Below are 18195 nucleotides of genomic sequence, written 5' to 3' on the forward strand. Positions count from 1 at the left end.
ATAAAATATCAATTGACAGGCTTAACTCAATCCAAAAACGTAAACTAATACACTATGAACCAATAAATTAGATCTGCGATATCTGAATGCAAATGCACAGATGATAAAATATTAGGGACAAACATTCAAGGCCAAAAAGCAAACACACAAGTCCAAACAAAGCCATGGCAAGACACCACTAAAGTATTCAACCCTTCGAAAATACTCACTTTTGAAGAAGAAAAAAACGGTTTTAATAATGAAGGTAGATCTTGAAATTTATACAAATGTAGTAAGAAGAAGTGAAAATTAGGAGACATTCCAAATAATCACAGCTGGTATATAGACAAGATCCATATTAATATAAAATAACAAAAAAGTATTATAAACAGTATCGACAGGTCGAATTAACAAGAAAATACGATTTGAGAGTACTCGCAGTTACTGACAGCTAGTTAAAAGCCAAAAACAATTATTAATAAACAAAAATCATGGATCAGAGACTAAAATCAACTGAAACACATCCCAGGGATTTAGTATTTTAACGTCATGAGCAGTCAGAGAAGACATGACAAAAATAAATGTTTTGACATGTAGTAGGATAGTCAGGAGCGACTTCTATAGAGATAAAAATTATCTGTGTCTGTGTCTTTATACATCCCGCCTCAAAAGAAGATACAATTTAGATATGTTTAAATTTTCTAATGACAAAACCGATATTAGTGCCTATGTAAACAATATTGAGAGATCTAATTAAAATATTGGTACGATAACCCTTACTTATAAGTTTAGATCCCCTTTGCAGTCGTCTCAGGAAATATTAACTCACAGCTGGCGAGCATGATTACTTTTTTCCGGGATTGAATAATTAAAAACTACACACATATGCACCAGATTCATCTCATTATCAGTAATAATGTTTTAACGAAAAATCAATCTCCCTATAATTCCGAATGATTTTACCGTTTCCACATATTATGATTTCACAAATTTGTATATCAAAGTCAACCGTTAACAAGAAAATGTGGTATGCATTGTATTTATTATAGTTCACAGGGTCACATCGGCAATATATTCATGGGATAACATACCAAAATCAGTTCAAAATTATTGTATAGAAGAAAAGTAACGCAACACCATTATCTTGTATCGTTTCTTTTAATATTATTAACTCTTTTTTATATACTTAACGATATCAAGTAAAGTACTTTATCTTAAATATCACATTGTTGAATCTGTATAGTTCAATTTTTTAAACAAGCATGATTTTATCCAAAGAAGGCGTGCATTACATGTATGGCAATGAACCTCTGATCCATAATGTACTTTTCCAATATATGAGAAAGATAAGCCAAAGTGTAAGACTTTCTTTGAAAATAAAGGGCAACTGTAGCTGTACAACTTCTTGGCGATGCAGACAACTAACATACTATACATTGTACGTCTAAATTCATTTACTTGACACAAATAGGAATCATCTTTCACAAACTTCGAGAATAACAGGAATGTATCAGAAGGATTAAGCAAGAAAAAAAAATGAAACTAACCCAAAACATATAAAAGCATGAATTTCTATTACTTGACAAAAAATCAATTGTTAACTTCTGTTGACTTCAATGATGCATATTTTTAATTTAGATCTTTGAATACATGCATTTAGTTTTTCAGATTGTTGACACAAAAAGGGGTCTGATAATAAAAACACCAAAATAAATATGGTAGGAGTAGTAATGGGTGTTTCAAGCAATGACACTTTCAATCCACTTGAAATTTTAAAATATCAAAATCAATAGATATCACTTATGTGAGGTCAAATGTGGTATACTAGAAGTACTGGATGTCTCGAGAAAAAAATATAAGTGTCGCCCGTCATTAACTATATTAGTTTCGATATTCCGCATCAATCCAAGTTAGTCGTCGCAGAATATAAATATTTACAAATATTCATCCTATTGGGTTTATAAATGTGTAGTTTTGACGTTCCTTCATTAAAACTAAGAGCCCTTGGACACCAAGTCCATGACATTTTTTTTTAATCAATCGAGGAAAAAGAAAGAAATATGGCTTGTAATGTGGCACATATGTTACTCAGATATTACATAACTGTCAAACAAATCCTGATAGAATCCTTACATTTTACGAATGTTTCCATTTTTCGAACCCTTGATTACATTTTATTCTAGCAGCAATCTTTTATCATTAAAACACAATCACAATAATATCGTATGAATTGCAATATTCACGAGAAATGAAATCGGTATTGTCTCTTCTCTTGTGAGAGTTATTCAAACTAAACATGCATATTAAAAAAAGAGTAAAATATTTAAATATTTATAAATCGGATGCTTTCAAACACCAAAAAGCAAATGCAAACTAAATCAAAACCATGGCCAAAAATAAGCGACAATACACAGCACAACATTAGAAACATAAACCAAACCAAGGAACGACATTTGCTCCTTAATGACAGTAACAAAGCTTTGATGCCATATTACGTGGCAACGAATGATCAATGTGCAAGATGAAATCGGAACTTATTTTAATAATGTGTACAACTTTCTATTCGAACATAATACACTATTAAGTTATAACTTTAGGTACAATTATTATGGTAAAATCTTTTTTTTATAATTTATTTTCCTTCCAGGCTCATTCTTTCTATTCTATCTATTCTAATTGGTATCCATAAAATTCAATACAACACCATGTCCTTCCTTTATGGTATGTTCTATGCCGGTGTTTTGGGAATGACTTGTTTAGAATCAAATGTCTTCGGAACTAGGATCCTTTTATCCGTAAAATCTGAAAATTTGTCACATGACTTTATTGCAGTGTTCGGTACCTAAAAAATAAGTATTTACATTAGTAATTTACCAAATTTCATAATGATAGGAGATTAAATCAGGACAAGAAACAAATAGGGAAAGACTACAACAAACCAGATCATTAAGTCCATTGTTTCAGTCACAGTACTTTCAATTTGACGAAATGAACAAGACAGTAAAAGAGGACCACCAAAAACTAGGGATGATATCAGGTGCTCCGGAAGGGTAAGCAGATCCTGCTAAAATATGTATGCGTATTATGTTTTATGGCCAAAGTATCTAGAGATACTCACCAGTTTTAATTTAACTTTCTTTAAAAACCCTAATTGAATCGTTTAAACATCAATGATGTAACATTGATTTTACCACATTCAATTCAGTAATTCAGTAATCTTACCTTTAATGCTAGAGGGTTTCATTGTCTATTGGACGATACTAGGTAAAATACATACAAACAACAAATCTTTGTTCGAAACATGCTTAAAGTAAAGCACAGAATACCCGATTAACCTAATAAGGGACAAATTCGTACCGAAAAAAAAAAAATAAAACTTACTTTCTCTAAGCGTATATATTGTGGATGATGATGGGGTTTACACGATTGGTTGGACACCGTGTTGTATACTGTCAAGAAAGCCCATCGTCTGTATGCACTACTGTTCTGTCCACTACAGTGCAACAAGTTGCAATGAAAAAATAGGGCGTCTCCTCAAAATAAAGATGGTTAAAGAAAATACAATCATAATAACTAATATTTTAAATATTACTGATATATTTTAATGCTTTCACACTTAATGTAAGTTGCATTGTATGTCCATTTCATATGTCCCTATTTACCTAAAACAAAACACATAAAAGCGTCTCAAAAACACATCTAACTTTTTTAGCTGCAATTGATGATTAGCTGCTAATGTATTTTTTTTAATTTTTTTATATAACTATGCGTAATGCAGCAGGACGCAATTATTTCTCTTAAGGAGACTCGGGGTACAAAAAAATCAGCAAAAATTTAAACAATGTTTTGCATAACAAATTTTATTTATAACACTATTCGTTGGTACTTTATGATATTGTACAAAAATCAGTCAAAGAAACCAATACGTTTTGGCCCCAGATGACTATTAAAATATGTTTATCAATGACAAAGTTCAAAATTATCTCCCTTTGGTGAAAATGCCATTTATTTCCATTAAAATTGAAATAACTTTCTTACTTATCGGTTTTTTTTTCCAAATAAACTGTACTTAAACTGAACTATTGTAAAATTGTAGCGATTTGTCTAAAAACGAATCATTTTTAGCTTACAATAGTCAATATTGTCAACAATGATACATCGCTTAAAATTTAACATTATTATTCCTAATGTAACACATATTTTCTACAGTTAAAAGAAGTAACAACACATTGTCCAATTTAAGACAAAAGTGAGTTAGGTAAATCGTTTCTACTTATAATTCCTCTTAAAGTCGCGAACCTTCATATATTTTATACAACACTTGTCAACAGCAAAACGCTATATCTGTACATGTATACATATACGAAAACATGCTTGCGATATTTTTTGGGCTATAAATGAATTAAGATAAACCCCGATGCTGTATAAATGTCAAGTTGTCAGTTGTGTGGAATTCTATTTCAGATGTTGGTTTAACGAATGCGATAGGTCAATGTTTTCGTCGCAAACCAAAGCACATGCGTTCTTTTGTATTAGTTTTTGCAAGTGTATACATTTTTGTTCTAGTTAAGATACTAAGCATAGTCATTCTACATTAAAAATAAGATGATATTTTACCTGGATTGAGTAAGCAGTATTTCATTGAAAAACGGTCCATTATTTTATCAAGTCTTGTCGGATCAGTGACAGTCAGTTGCCCTTCTAATTTGTGATCTAGACGTCCGCATTTGTGGGAGCTTTCTATTATCTGTTAGCAAAAAAAAATTGGCTACATTATTCAAAAAACAAAAGACAACATGGTAGTTATATCATAATGTATTAATATGACATATGCTCATCCTGTTATGGTAGAAAACAAAATTTCTGTTAAAATGATATGTTTGTTTCATCTGCCTTCTGTTATTTCCTGTTTTTATGTTTCCTGACATAATGGAAGAAATGTTTGCCATTCAATTCTTAGAGATTTGGAGTTTCTCGTTCACCCCCTGTAACCGGACTCTTGTTCTAAATATGAGTTATATCCCCAAGTCCTTTTTTACTATCAACAAATGTTTTTCACAAATTTATCGTATATTTAAACAAAAGGATATTGAATGAAATTGTATGGGAGTTATTCCCCTTGAAAAATGTGATATCAAGTAAAAAAGGTTAAAGTAATGTTTTTTGTTTTAAACTTTACCTGTTATTTATTCCAAAAATGAAATTAATACAATGTTTCCAATGCCAATATTGCCAACTTTCGTTTTTGTGTAACAGTATAATCAACATTCACAACTTATATTGATAATATCAACAAATAAATAAACAATATATCAAATTTTACATTAAAAAATAATAAAATAATCAGCTTATTCGACGAGTAAATTTATTCATGCAAACTGCAATGGTTAATCCGTATTGGAGTGATTCATATGGCAATACAGTTTACAGCGTGTATCGAATTTACTTGTACATGTGCAGTGACAGAAAAACGAAAACCATTCAAAAAGGTTTTGAAACATCATTTTACTTGTATTCCGTTAGAAATGGTAAAATCATACTTCGTTTGTCATTGAAAATGAAAATATCAAAAATGGGCCGCCTTCAAACTCAAATCTACAAGTACTATGTTCAGTCCTCCGAAGACAGAACAAGAAGTGTGTATTGTCATAGGCATGTCAAGCTGTATTCTGTTATTAACTTTAGCTTTGGGGACGATTATGGGGTTTGTTGCATTAATTCATTATGCTGCTAAATTTAACGAACTGCTAGGTGCGAGTAATATAAAAGCATTTGCGTCTAAATAAGATTACCTGTAAACATCCGTTTCTTTTCTCACATTTATCTAAGGCAATAAATGCCGTAATCATATTTGGCTCCAAAAACTCATTTATATACCAATACCTGTTACAAAAATTGTCGAATATTATAATAATAGTAAACGTCTCTTAAAACAATGTTCAACGAGTAAAATTAGAGGGTAAATGGTAACAATGGTAAACTACAAGACTAAAAATAAAACTGCCTTAAAGACATCGCCCATAGCACTACGCGTTGCTTCACAAAAGGGTGAGATTAAAAGTTAATAGCATACCCGTAATCTTGATGCCACAAATGAGCTCCACCTGTAAACGGCTCTTTTGTTACTAACTTTCCATGATAGTGGTACACTTCGTCTCCAAGTAACTAAAACGAATGCATAAATTAGGAAAATGTTGTGTATCAAATTTTTTTTTATATTTTTAATATTTGGCAAATTTAAGCTATCACTGGCCCCAGTAAATTGTAAGTCGGTGTTCGACATTGAAACAAACATTTTCCTAGGCGATAAACCGATACCATAAATAGTCTGTAAATGTATGCTTGCGTCTATATTTAGAGAAAATTTAGTTTAATTTACAAATCTTTGTGAACTTAACAATATTACATTTTCATGTGTTTATTCTTTTTAAATTACGAATATAGTATCAACATGTTGAATTATAACATTTCAGTGTATCTTAGAGATTGCTTCAGGACAAATGTAATTGAAAATATATTTTCATTGATATATATATATATATATATATATATATATATGTCGTCCTCCGTAACTGCATGTCGTAAATTGCAAATGCCGTTTAATTGAGTCGTACTTGTTCTACATACATGAAAAAACGTATTGCAACATCTGAATATTTTAAACCTAGGAAAATCAGCTTCAGTTTTTTGGGATATGATAAAATGCTTGTATATTGATGTTTCAAAATGATGTTTTAATTAACCACAATTTTGATACCAAAATGAAGTAATTTTTGTACAAAAAACAAAAAAATGCATTTTACATCTTTTACTGTAATCGAACAGTAGCATTTCAGACATTTCAAAATAAAACTTTAGATGAGTATTCACATCGTGGTTGATCGTTATAGGCCAAAGAATCAATACTTTTCATTGGCATCATCCACACGGACAACCGTCTCTTAACCTCCTCAGATCATGCCTGCCACTAATCGACGAATGTGTTATTGCAATCATTCCTGGTGACGGACATTGTTATTTCATGAGGCGTGCGAACATGGGTGTCCTTTGGCACACTTTAAATTCAGTTGAATGGTCTTTTTTTTCTCTCAATTAAGTGTAAACGAACTGCCAACTTGTTGACATCCTAATTCGTGCTCTTACAGGTTAATCGATATGTTTAAGGTTCAATGTGCAATACCCCTGAATGGGTTGGCGATAAAAACATTTCGTCTTTTTGATGATCTCACCGTTAATTTTATTAATTTTATTAATACATTGAATATCGAGTTGCATGTGTAACAGTGAATTGCTGAGTAAATGTTATGTTATTCTCTCTGTATTCTATTGTATTGATGCCACGATCAATCATTTTAACCTATAAATTACTGTCTACAAATTATAGATGCATACCTGTTCACATGTCCCGGCCACCTTTTCCGATCTACTGATCATTCCACTTACGTCATTACCCGGATGACCCCATATGGTCATTTTTGCTTCTCGACCTTGACAATCAGAAACCTTGAATAAACATCTAAGGGCCTTAATTTGATAGCAATAATATTAGCCAAATACAGGAACGTATATGATATACAAATCGAATAGGTATCTAGCATTCAAAGATTTTTTTAATTACACTTATATCAGTTTATATACAATTAACAAACTGCAGAATAAAGACACTTTCCGAATAAGTACCATTTTCAGCGAGAGCAAAACATATGCAATAGTATTAAAAAACCACATGTGGACCTTTTCGTTTCAAATTAAGTAATTTAAATTTCGTAATCAGCCTTAATTTCTGAAACTTCCTTGATAATAGATGACATTTACATAGTGTATTCTTTACTGAATATAGAAATTTAACAAACTACATCAATGATTAATATGCCAGCTTTAGCTGTCACTTATGGTAGAAGTATCGTTTTGGAATAAAGAACAATAACTCTCTCTACACGACCCATCTGAAAAATTTTATCACTCTCGTTAAATCTTGTACGATTTGTCTTTTTAATGGCTGCCGAATGTAACGTTTCAACGCGAACTTAAAAAAAACGGGACAGCTCTAAATAATGTTGATGTTAAATAAAACATGAATTGTTATTTCTTTACAAAAACAACAATTCAGAAACTTTGGTTACTTATGAAGTTCAATTAAATTGTATTGTACCACGGAAATTACCGAAGTTTGGACAACAACGTCTAACGCCATGTTTCGTCTGCTTCTTGTTCCATTTTCAGTGAGGTCAAAACAAATTTCCTCAATAATCATAGGTACTTCATTTTACAGTCACAAAAACATAATTGATGAAAACATATTTAGCGTAAAGGTTTCGTCCAGCCACGGGCCACACAGAAAAACTCTCTGCAAGCAATACATTTCGGGATTTTTTTTATAATGGCCATGCGGCATGCGGGGTAAACTCCGACTGGTTGACCATGACTACTTATGTTCATCTGCCACATAATTCCCCATATGAAGGAACAGTGATAATGACGTTGGTTATACTGTTGAATGTGATCACTATTATTCATGTAACCACATACTAAATCAAAACTTAACAAAGCATGGTTTAAAACAAAAGAAAACATATGCAAATAATTTACATTTTTATTGTGTACTTCTTTTGGCAAACTCTCAATATCTACCTTATACAGTCCCAAGAGATTGAAACGGTTTTGGTTTTTTTTTCTCTAAAAGGAGACTTGAGTCTGAATAGTATATTTAAGTACAGACTGTACATATTGTATAATCTTATATTGTCCAAAATTGAATTTTATGGGAAGATGGAGTTAATATGATAACCCATGATTATACCATGACTTTGACAGGTATATAAAGGGATTGTTCCTTGGAAGAATGTGGACTGCATCCTTTAAAATTCAAGCTGCAGCAGTCGCCTGATTATTTTATGCGTCAGTTTTAACCTGATCAAAACATTTTCACTCTACCGAGTACTTTATCACTGTATCAGGTTCACATTTCAACCTATTTAGCAATACACACTGATGGTTATATAACATCACAGTACCAAAATTGCACTCACAGTAACCAAATTGAACCTTTTCAACAAAAAAGCTGCGGAAATCTTACAAGTTTTCTTTCACCATGTGAAGTAATCTAATTATCATCTTTTTAAAATGAGCAAATTAAATTTGTTTCTAGGATTGGAAATTAAACATGTAATGTAATTTGGGTACTGACCTCATTACAGAATGATGGACTGTTTGGAGGTCAGTTCAAACCCATTTTTCTATGACTCTACATGGACTTAAAACTAAATTGGTGTAACTATTATGATAGTGTAAAGAAGGATTTTCTACAAAATAAGCACAGAATGGACTTTTGTCTGGTTAATAAAACAAAGTTGGTGAAAAAACTGACAATATAGGTGCAATTTAGGTACTCTCATGTAAGCAACTTCACAACTACAAATTTATTTTCATGACCTAAATAAAAAAAATGAACACGAGCATAGATGTATAATAAGTATATAAAAAACAACAACTGTTTTATGTCAGTTGAAATCATACATATTTTAATTTTGGACACTTCAAACTTCAATATGGACTTATTTGAAAACAGGTATCAGGTAAAACCAAAAATTTCTATTCAGCAGCAGTCTCTAACAACATATTTCCTTAATTTTATATTATAGTCCTACAAATATATTAAAAATGTGTTCATTTAATTTTGTTCTAGCTTCTCTCATGTGAAAGCGGTAACCTTTTTGGTCACTATTTATGTGTTGCGCCTAATTAAGAATTGTAACACTTTATAGTGACAAAACAGGTCAAACAAATACTTCTCAAGAAACAGAAAGAGAATAAAACTTGGAACAGCACCCACCCATGCCAGTATATGTATGAATAAAAACTCAGATCAGAATATCATGGACAATATGTTTGTTTTATGTCCTTGTGAATATATAGTGAGGAAAGTTATCAATAATTCTGCAGATAATGCAATTTTATCAAGTGTTTTGTACATTTTATGTTAAAATGTTCACACAATCAGTGAAACATTCAAAAATGCTAAACTATTTTTTTATTACTGAAAGTTTCAAACAATGACAAGTGTTTTATTTACCAAATAATTCATGTGTTTCTATGAGAGAAAAAAATCATGTTTAATTTGGGAATTAAAGGCAAAGATGATCTTTTTGTGGCACACTGGCGCATGTCAATTGTGAATATACTTACCAAATATATTTTCTTTATCATGTTACTGACGTCGACATTATCAAGGAGTACACATTGTAGGAAAAATGCACAAATTACAGATAAAATAATTAAAACACCCTACTTTGTATGCATTTCCTGCTCTAATCTTCCTTTTGTGTATTGAACCTTCTAGAACAATTTTATAGAGACCCATTCACTTATACTTAAGTTATTGTCTGTAAACCTAATGTGTCTTGTAAACAACTACAACATGATTAAGCATTACTCGAAAGCAAATTTTTGACATGATTGTATTTCCCATTTCCATTCTCAGTTTTATTTTGCTGTCATAAAAAACTTGAAAAGTTAGCTAAGAAATGACATAAAACTGACTTTGAATTAGTACATGACATTGATGTAGAACCCACAAACTAAAAATGATCAGGAATACGAATGTTTTTTTTTTTTTTTGTTCGAGTCAGATTTTTTTCACCGAAACCCTTTAGCGCTATCTAGTAATATTATTTAGTCAAAATTTAACATTATTATTCAAATTCATCATAACAAATTGGCTAATACGGCTGTATTTTCAACTACTGTGTACAGACCTACCTGTGTAGTTTTGGAAGTTTTAAATGTTTTTAGATATATAAAAGTTAAATTTATTTTGCATATATCTGAAAGATAAAATGGTTTTTGGTGAAGATCTGTATTCAAAATATTTTTTTTTTCTCTGCTTGAACAGATTTTTTGTTTTCATCAATTTTGGGATTGAATATTTCTTTTTTTTTATAAAAAAGAAAAATACCATACCCTCCTGCCTTTTCATGTTCTATGATCGTTCCCTAGACATTTTCCATCTGAACTTATTATTTATTCTAGACAAAAACTATATGGTAATGTAGCATAGGGCATTCCTCCTGAATATGCATGAAATATTTCCAACTGAACGTTAAGCAACCAACAACCAATCAATATATATAGGAAATTGTCTTGGTATAAAGCTGGCATTTAAGGTATCACCTTTCTCATATTAAAATTAAGTGTCATGCATGTACACTATTTTTTATGTATTCCACTGCATCGATGTTTCGTTGTTAAGATTGTTGAATTATTATGACAACTCTACCTTCACTTTATTATTGTTCAAAAGCTCTGCAGTAGATGGATCTTCAAACTCTTTGATAACTTTGTCTACTTCTTCTACATCTAATAGATTTCTGATGGATAAAATAAAAATCAATCATGAACGTGTAAAATAATAAACAGTTTTTAGGTAATTGCAGGTATTTATCCCTAATTTAGATAGTTATCGGCTTATAGCCTAGTTATAAAAAAACAACAGATCTTTTACCTAGGGAATAGATAACCTAAGCTATATTTTATATAATAAAATGAAGAATAACCAATGTTCAATGCTCGTAAAGTTCGATTTTAATTTTGTTTTTTCAGCTTTTACTTTTGTTTAAGAATGTTACTAAAGAGTGGTTTATCGAAAATAAAAAGTCTCTATGCGTTTGTGCTCGACAAATTAAGCAATACAAAGTTAAAAGAAATGGTCAAATATTGATAATATTATTAAGAAATAGAGCTCAATGAATATGTATTCTGTTGCGTATTTATTAACCTCGTATTTAATTATTGCTAACAATTATGGTTAACAATATATTTGAAGTCTATTGTTGCCTGTACATCTTTATTTGTAGAATGAGATTTGAGAATGATATGAAAATAATAAAAATATATATTACAAAAAAAAAGTGCAACTGGTGTATTTAATTGCAATCCTGGTATACATAAATTGATGAGTTTATTCACTGATTGTACATGTTTGTTAACCTCATGAACTTATTTCTTACATTAAATACATATTTGGAATACACATCTGTAATACTACAGAGCAATATTTCCCTGGTGGTTTTGGTGTGTGAACTGTTTCCATCATGAAGACATAGCACATTTTCAATGCTGAGCAAGGCATAATGATATGAGTAAACTATATATTTGTTTACGACATTCCGTTTGCAACTTTTAAGGTTCGTTTTTAAAACTTTAATTCTTGAGAAAGTGTAAACATTAAAAAAGCTAACTCATTCAAAACTGAAATTTCCTGATCAAATAGCAAACTCAAACCTCAGACATATCAAACGAACGGAAGACAACAATCTTGACTTGGTACAGGCATTTCCTTATGTAAAAAAATGGTGAATTAAACCTGGTTTTATAGTTTGCTAAACCTCTAGCTTATAAAGCCTACTGGTTTTTTGTTATGTCAAGCAATAACTAAATACTTGTACATTAAATTCATAATGTTGGTATGGTTTAACGCCAACATACCTGATTACGATATATCCATACTTGTCAAAGTCTGCTTTCACTGTTGGTGTTACTTCAAATGTATCTCCATGGAACTGGTAAACTTACATGTCAGAATAGATATCAAACATGAAAAATGAAGAAAACAAATAATTTCACTTATTTTAAAAGTGGCAATAAAGACGGTATAAAGATGTCATTTAAACTAAAATTCAAAACATAAGTTAACATTACACTTTATAGAAAACTAAAGACTGAATATTTGAAATTTAATTGCATTATGGGTAATTTCGGATCATGTAGATAGAATGGGGACAAACCCATCATAAATACAGTTGTGATCTTTGGTGCTACTAAAAGGAATGTTCTTGTCCTAACTATTTACGATCGACGTGTTGCCCACTCTAATAGTGTTTGACATTTTTAGCCGAACAGATTTATCATTTTTACATAGCTTGATTTATTGTATGCTGGGTCATATTCTGGACGCCAGTCTTTGCTCTTCTATGATATAATTCACAAACAAAAACAAATATGAAGCTTAAAAATGGAAAAATATTAAAAACTAAACTTGTTCAAAGGGTATCTACACATCCCAATCTTCAAAATCGGTTATCTAAAAATACTACTACGCTAACATTTTTAACAATAAAAATCGTGTTTACCCTTCTATCGATAAGTGTCATGCCAAAATATGACTTACATGTCCCCGTCTTTCCACCAACAATGCGTTAAGGTCCACGATTAAAAAATACAGACAGTCTATCCTCTCGGTCTTAATGATAATATCATGGGAATGGGTGATATATCAAGAACCGATTCCGTTAACATTTTGGATATAGTTTCTAAAACTGGTCATAACCGTTCTCACGGTCGAAGAAAAAATCGCAATCAAAGAAAATTTCGGCCCAATCATACCAATATTTCGGACTTAATTTTATATTTAAAAAACAACGGCAGACCTTATCTGTTAACAAAGCTCTGTTCATTACCGGTTAATAGGTTAAAAAACATGTGGAGGATTGCAACACAATTTCATATAGCAGTCCTAAGATAATTAATCTAGATATAAATTTTTGAAATTATTATCTATAAACAATAAAAATATTACTGTAACTGCATGACGAAAGACACAAATGAATTGTTACCATTCGATAACGGTCTATGACAAATACAAGACACATTGTAAGTAATTTATTGTACCAACTTAGTTTATTGAAAAGTAAGGCGGGGGCGGGTGGGGGGGGGGGGGGTGGTGCTTTGTTTTTTATAATTGTAATGACATCTCTACCGCGAAAAACTGGTTAATTTTTCAACAATTTTAATTGAATCGAATGAAATATTCAAAAAGATTGTCTTTTGAAAATCAATACATTTTGTTAACAGATCATCAGTATAAAATTATATACCCTCCCCATCCGCCCCTTTTGAGAGTTTCTTGAATGTTATTCTTTTATTAGTTGATCATTTGATATAGTCAATTGAAAGGTATATATACATGATAAATTTTAAAAAGTTAAGAACTGAAACGAAGACGAGTATAGATACATGTAGGTCACAGTATCATTTCATATTCAGTGTGTATCGTCCTGAACATGCACGAAAGACTTGTCACTGGACGTTAAGCAACCAACAATCGATCAGCCTTTTCAGTGAGACTCAATAAGATTTTCAAATCTTACACACGAATATGTTAAATCTAGCTTTATTTCATGAAAATCTACACTAAAATTCATCTCACATAAATTCTGTATTTAAGCGATAAATTAACAAAACTTTAATTAAACTAAAATTAAAATGTGGTCAATGATGATTTTTTTTTTATACCTATCATTGATTAAACTTTTAAAAATAAATTCCCAAATCGGCAACAAAAAACTATCAGACGAATTTGATTTTGAAGTAACTTATAGATTCTATTTTTATCAAGGAAAATAATGACCTCACACAGGTCATTATGTTATGCCTTGGAGCATATTTCATTGAAACATGGTATCGTCCGGGTTGATTCTGAAAAAGAATGACCTATGGTTCTGAAAGGATATAACTGCATATAGGTATATAATGGACATGAAACATAGAGCACATACGTCAACAACAAAGATCTTTTAAAATAATGTTTGTGAAGACATTTCACATTTCTTATTTGAATCTTAAGCTTGTCGACGCCTGCGCTCTATGTTTCCTGGTCCTTTATTTGGTTGAAATCTAGCTGATTTTGTCACATTTCACCAAAATCCCGTATCTTGAACTTTTTTGGATGTAAAAATCAACGTACTAGAATTAAACTTTGACAAAAACAGTTCTGTTTAACTTTCTAACATGTCTTTAGGGCAATTTAGACATGTTTTACCTTGTAACTATGAACATTATAATTGGGGCCAAATATGGCCCTTACCGAACTTACTCCTTTGTGTTTAATTATAACCAATTGTGTAAAGATGTTAATATCAGTGAAAATACACCTACTTCATGTAATTGTAGTAATTTCGAATACATGTATGGACCCATTTCCCATGTTATAACAGGAGATCTTAACATCGTTCAAGACCGAGAGTTAAAATTATTCATCAGTAAAGGACCTAAATATCGCCCACCGTCAATTATTAATTGGAATGAGTGTCGTAATATAATCCACGACTCACTCCGTACTTACTGAATAAAATGGATAAAACGGGGAGAAGCTGACAACAAATCTTTGACTCTTATTTTAATTCAGTAATGAATATAGTTGATATACGTATTCAACATTTTAAAGATCATTTTTAAATTACTATTAACAGTAACTACAATAAACCTATTTCTCGTATCAAACAAAAACTAAAAGAACTAGCCAAGGAATTTGTTTTTGGTCGATAAAGCTGCTAATAATATCAGTATTGTTTGACGTACATTTTACATTGAGGTTTTGAAAAAAGAAATTACCAATTCACCAACATGCCAACTGACTCTATTTTCAGAAAACGACATCTGTAACACATATAAACTTTTAGCTACCGCTTTACATGCAGAACCAAATACAATGAAAGTCCCAACTATGTATTGGCTTCCGAATCTACACAAAACACCTTACAAACATAGATTTATTTCGTCTTCAAGCTATTGTTCCATTACCAGTACAATCAAAAACCTGATAATAAATTGTTCAAATAAGGCCTTCCAAAAAAGTGGAAATAATTACTTTTGGAGTGTCATGAACTCGTGGAAGTACTTGATAAATTGCATGCTTATATTGGTGATTTTGAATCTGTTCAAAGTTTTGGTTTTTCTATCCTGCATACCACATGGCCTCACATTCTCATTAAGAAAAAAATCACACACCTAATTAAATAGGCATTTAAAAAGTCAGAATGTGAATTTATATATATATATATGTTCAAACTCTTTCAGGTCATTTTTAGTAGCAATAAACAAGAAAACTATGCCAATTGGACATGCTTTGATACTATAGCCCTTGGATAGTGTAAACTTTAAAAAAAAAAAAACTGTATTGTGTAATGGTGTATGGCATATGGTGCAATGGTGTAAGGTGTATGGTGCTATGGCACGTGCATTGTGTAATGGTGTTTGAGGAATAGTATTATTGTGTAACGTGCGTTCGGGAAGGGTATGAATGATGGTGTACGACATTTCATTGGTTGAAAACGAAGTTCTTTTTATTTTATTTTTTCGATTTGTAAACATAAACAATACTAATAATAATAATAATCTTGATATTTGAAATTTAATTGCATTATGGGTAATTTCGGATCATGTAGATAGAATGGGGAATGGTGTATGGTGTAATGTGTAAGGTGTATAGTGTAAATATATAACGTGTATGGTGTAATGGTACAAGGTGTATGGTGTAATGGTGTATGGTGTATGGTGTAATGGTGTATGGTGTTATTGGGAAGTTAACACCATCCAAATGCCCTTGAATTTGTACTAGACAACATTTTAACCCCCGCCGCTTTTTGCGCCTGTCCCAAGTCAGGGGCCTCTGGCCTTTGTTAGTCTAGTATTATTTTAATGTTAGTTTCTTGTGTACAATTTGGAAAATAGTATGACGTTCATTATCACTGAACTAGTATATATTTGTTTAGGGCCAGCTGAAGGACGCCGCCGGGTGCGGGTATTTCTCGCTACATTGAAGATCTGTTGGTGACCTTCTGTTGTTGTTTTTTCTATGGTCGGGTTGTTGTCTCTTTGACACATTCCCCATTTCCATTCTCAATTTTATCTAGTACAAATTTGGGGATGTCCTAAGAATTAAGTAAGTAAGTATTCATTAGGAATGGTTTACATTCAGTTATTTTTGTATTATTTGATATCTCATTGGTTTAGTAGCAATTATGCAGCTCGTGTTGAAAATTAGTATCCTTTAACAATTAATTGTGCTTTCGTTATACTATATGTTTACACCGTCTTTACAAGAATAAGGCGTTATTATATGAGTGCCAATTAAACCACTATCCATCATCGTTGAAACGAAATTGATGTAAGAAATTATAGGCAACATAAGGTCTTCAAAAAAGGGAATATTTACCCATACCTTATAGTCAGACCCATTCTAATAATTCAATTGAGAAAACTACCGGCTGATTGTATGACAAAATAGTTCAAGAAAAATACACATGGCAGACTACATGCTGTTGACTGCGGACAGGCTCATAAACAATATGACGGGTGTAAATAGGTTTGTAAGCGCTCAACCTTTCCCCTGCGTTTTGCAACACAACATAAGTATAACATGTACAAAGTTTAAAAACTAAGAAATACTAAAAACGAACATGATAGGATATTTATACATCTCTAACAACAAAACAGAAAATATTTTGATACTTTTAATTGAAAGCTACCCAAGTAATCAATTCAGATGACTACATTAACTCAAAAGAAAGAGAGATCGATTTCGGGGAGGGACCGAATTATAAGTGTAAGAGTTAAGCAAAGTGACACTTACCTCCATTTAGATCGCACGACTCCGACATTTTTAGGCACTTTTCCCCTTTTAAAAATAAATAGTAAGATTTGTGTATGAATTCGTGTTTGTTAAAATCAATAAACTCTTTTTTATAAACACAATTATAAGAACTTGTTATATTATAGATGTTCTAATACAGTAGATACACAAAGGTGCTGTTTTTTAACTAATCTTCCTACATATTTGCTTACACTTTGAATTAAATGATATACTTTGATATGGCGTCATTTTATAAATAAAGCTTACACATCCTATATGATACAGTAATGTTTAATCTAAACAGTGATAGATGTATATTTATTAGAGCTTTCTTACAAATTGACGAAAGGTACGAACGAACGTAAAGGGAGCACGCATTTCATTTCTACAATAACAGTTAAAAGAGTCTTTGTTTGATTCAGTAAAACAGCATTCTTTTCTTAATCAAGTTTATTTAAAAACAAATATAATATCGCAAGTAATACACGATTTTAATATTATTAAACAGAGAAGAATAGTGCCAAATACACTTACGTCCGATACATGTACGTTTCTTGCGTAAACCACGAGTACACATATTTCGTCAGTAATTTTTTAAGCACGAGTTTCACGATTAACATTTCAATGACATTATTGAAATACGTTAGTCTTAATTTAACGACAAGATTCACATTTATTTTTATTTGTTACAGTACACTTTCAGCAAATTGTCAAAGAGGAATATCGAGATTTGCAAAAAAAAAATGATGCTACAATATTTTTAAAAAGTAATGTTGAATAAATCTAAAAAAAAGACTTTGTATATCAAG

General features: G+C 31.1%; 1 protein-coding gene across 2 annotated transcripts in view; it reads right to left on the reverse strand.

The window, feature by feature from the left end:
• Nucleotides 1-2501: 2501 nt before the first annotated feature.
• Nucleotides 2502-18195, reverse strand: part of LOC143052736 (L-proline trans-4-hydroxylase-like) — a 46246-nt gene continuing 30552 nt past the window's right edge. For both annotated transcript variants that reach the window (XM_076225844.1, XM_076225845.1), the window contains exons 2-10: nucleotides 17387-17431; nucleotides 12463-12544; nucleotides 11255-11345; nucleotides 7372-7482; nucleotides 6053-6144; nucleotides 5772-5862; nucleotides 4597-4726; nucleotides 3361-3512; nucleotides 2502-2821 (exon numbers count right to left, since the gene is read on the reverse strand). In XM_076225844.1, the coding sequence (XP_076081959.1) occupies nucleotides 2708-2821; nucleotides 3361-3512; nucleotides 4597-4726; nucleotides 5772-5862; nucleotides 6053-6144; nucleotides 7372-7482; nucleotides 11255-11345; nucleotides 12463-12544; nucleotides 17387-17414 (891 nt within the window). In that variant the 5' untranslated portion in view covers nucleotides 17415-17431 and the 3' untranslated portion in view covers nucleotides 2502-2707. The remainder of the gene's footprint in view (nucleotides 2822-3360; nucleotides 3513-4596; nucleotides 4727-5771; nucleotides 5863-6052; nucleotides 6145-7371; nucleotides 7483-11254; nucleotides 11346-12462; nucleotides 12545-17386; nucleotides 17432-18195) is intronic.

This window comes from Mytilus galloprovincialis, chromosome 11, assembly GCF_965363235.1.
Source record: "Mytilus galloprovincialis chromosome 11, xbMytGall1.hap1.1, whole genome shotgun sequence".
Taxonomy (NCBI): domain Eukaryota; kingdom Metazoa; phylum Mollusca; class Bivalvia; order Mytilida; family Mytilidae; genus Mytilus; species Mytilus galloprovincialis.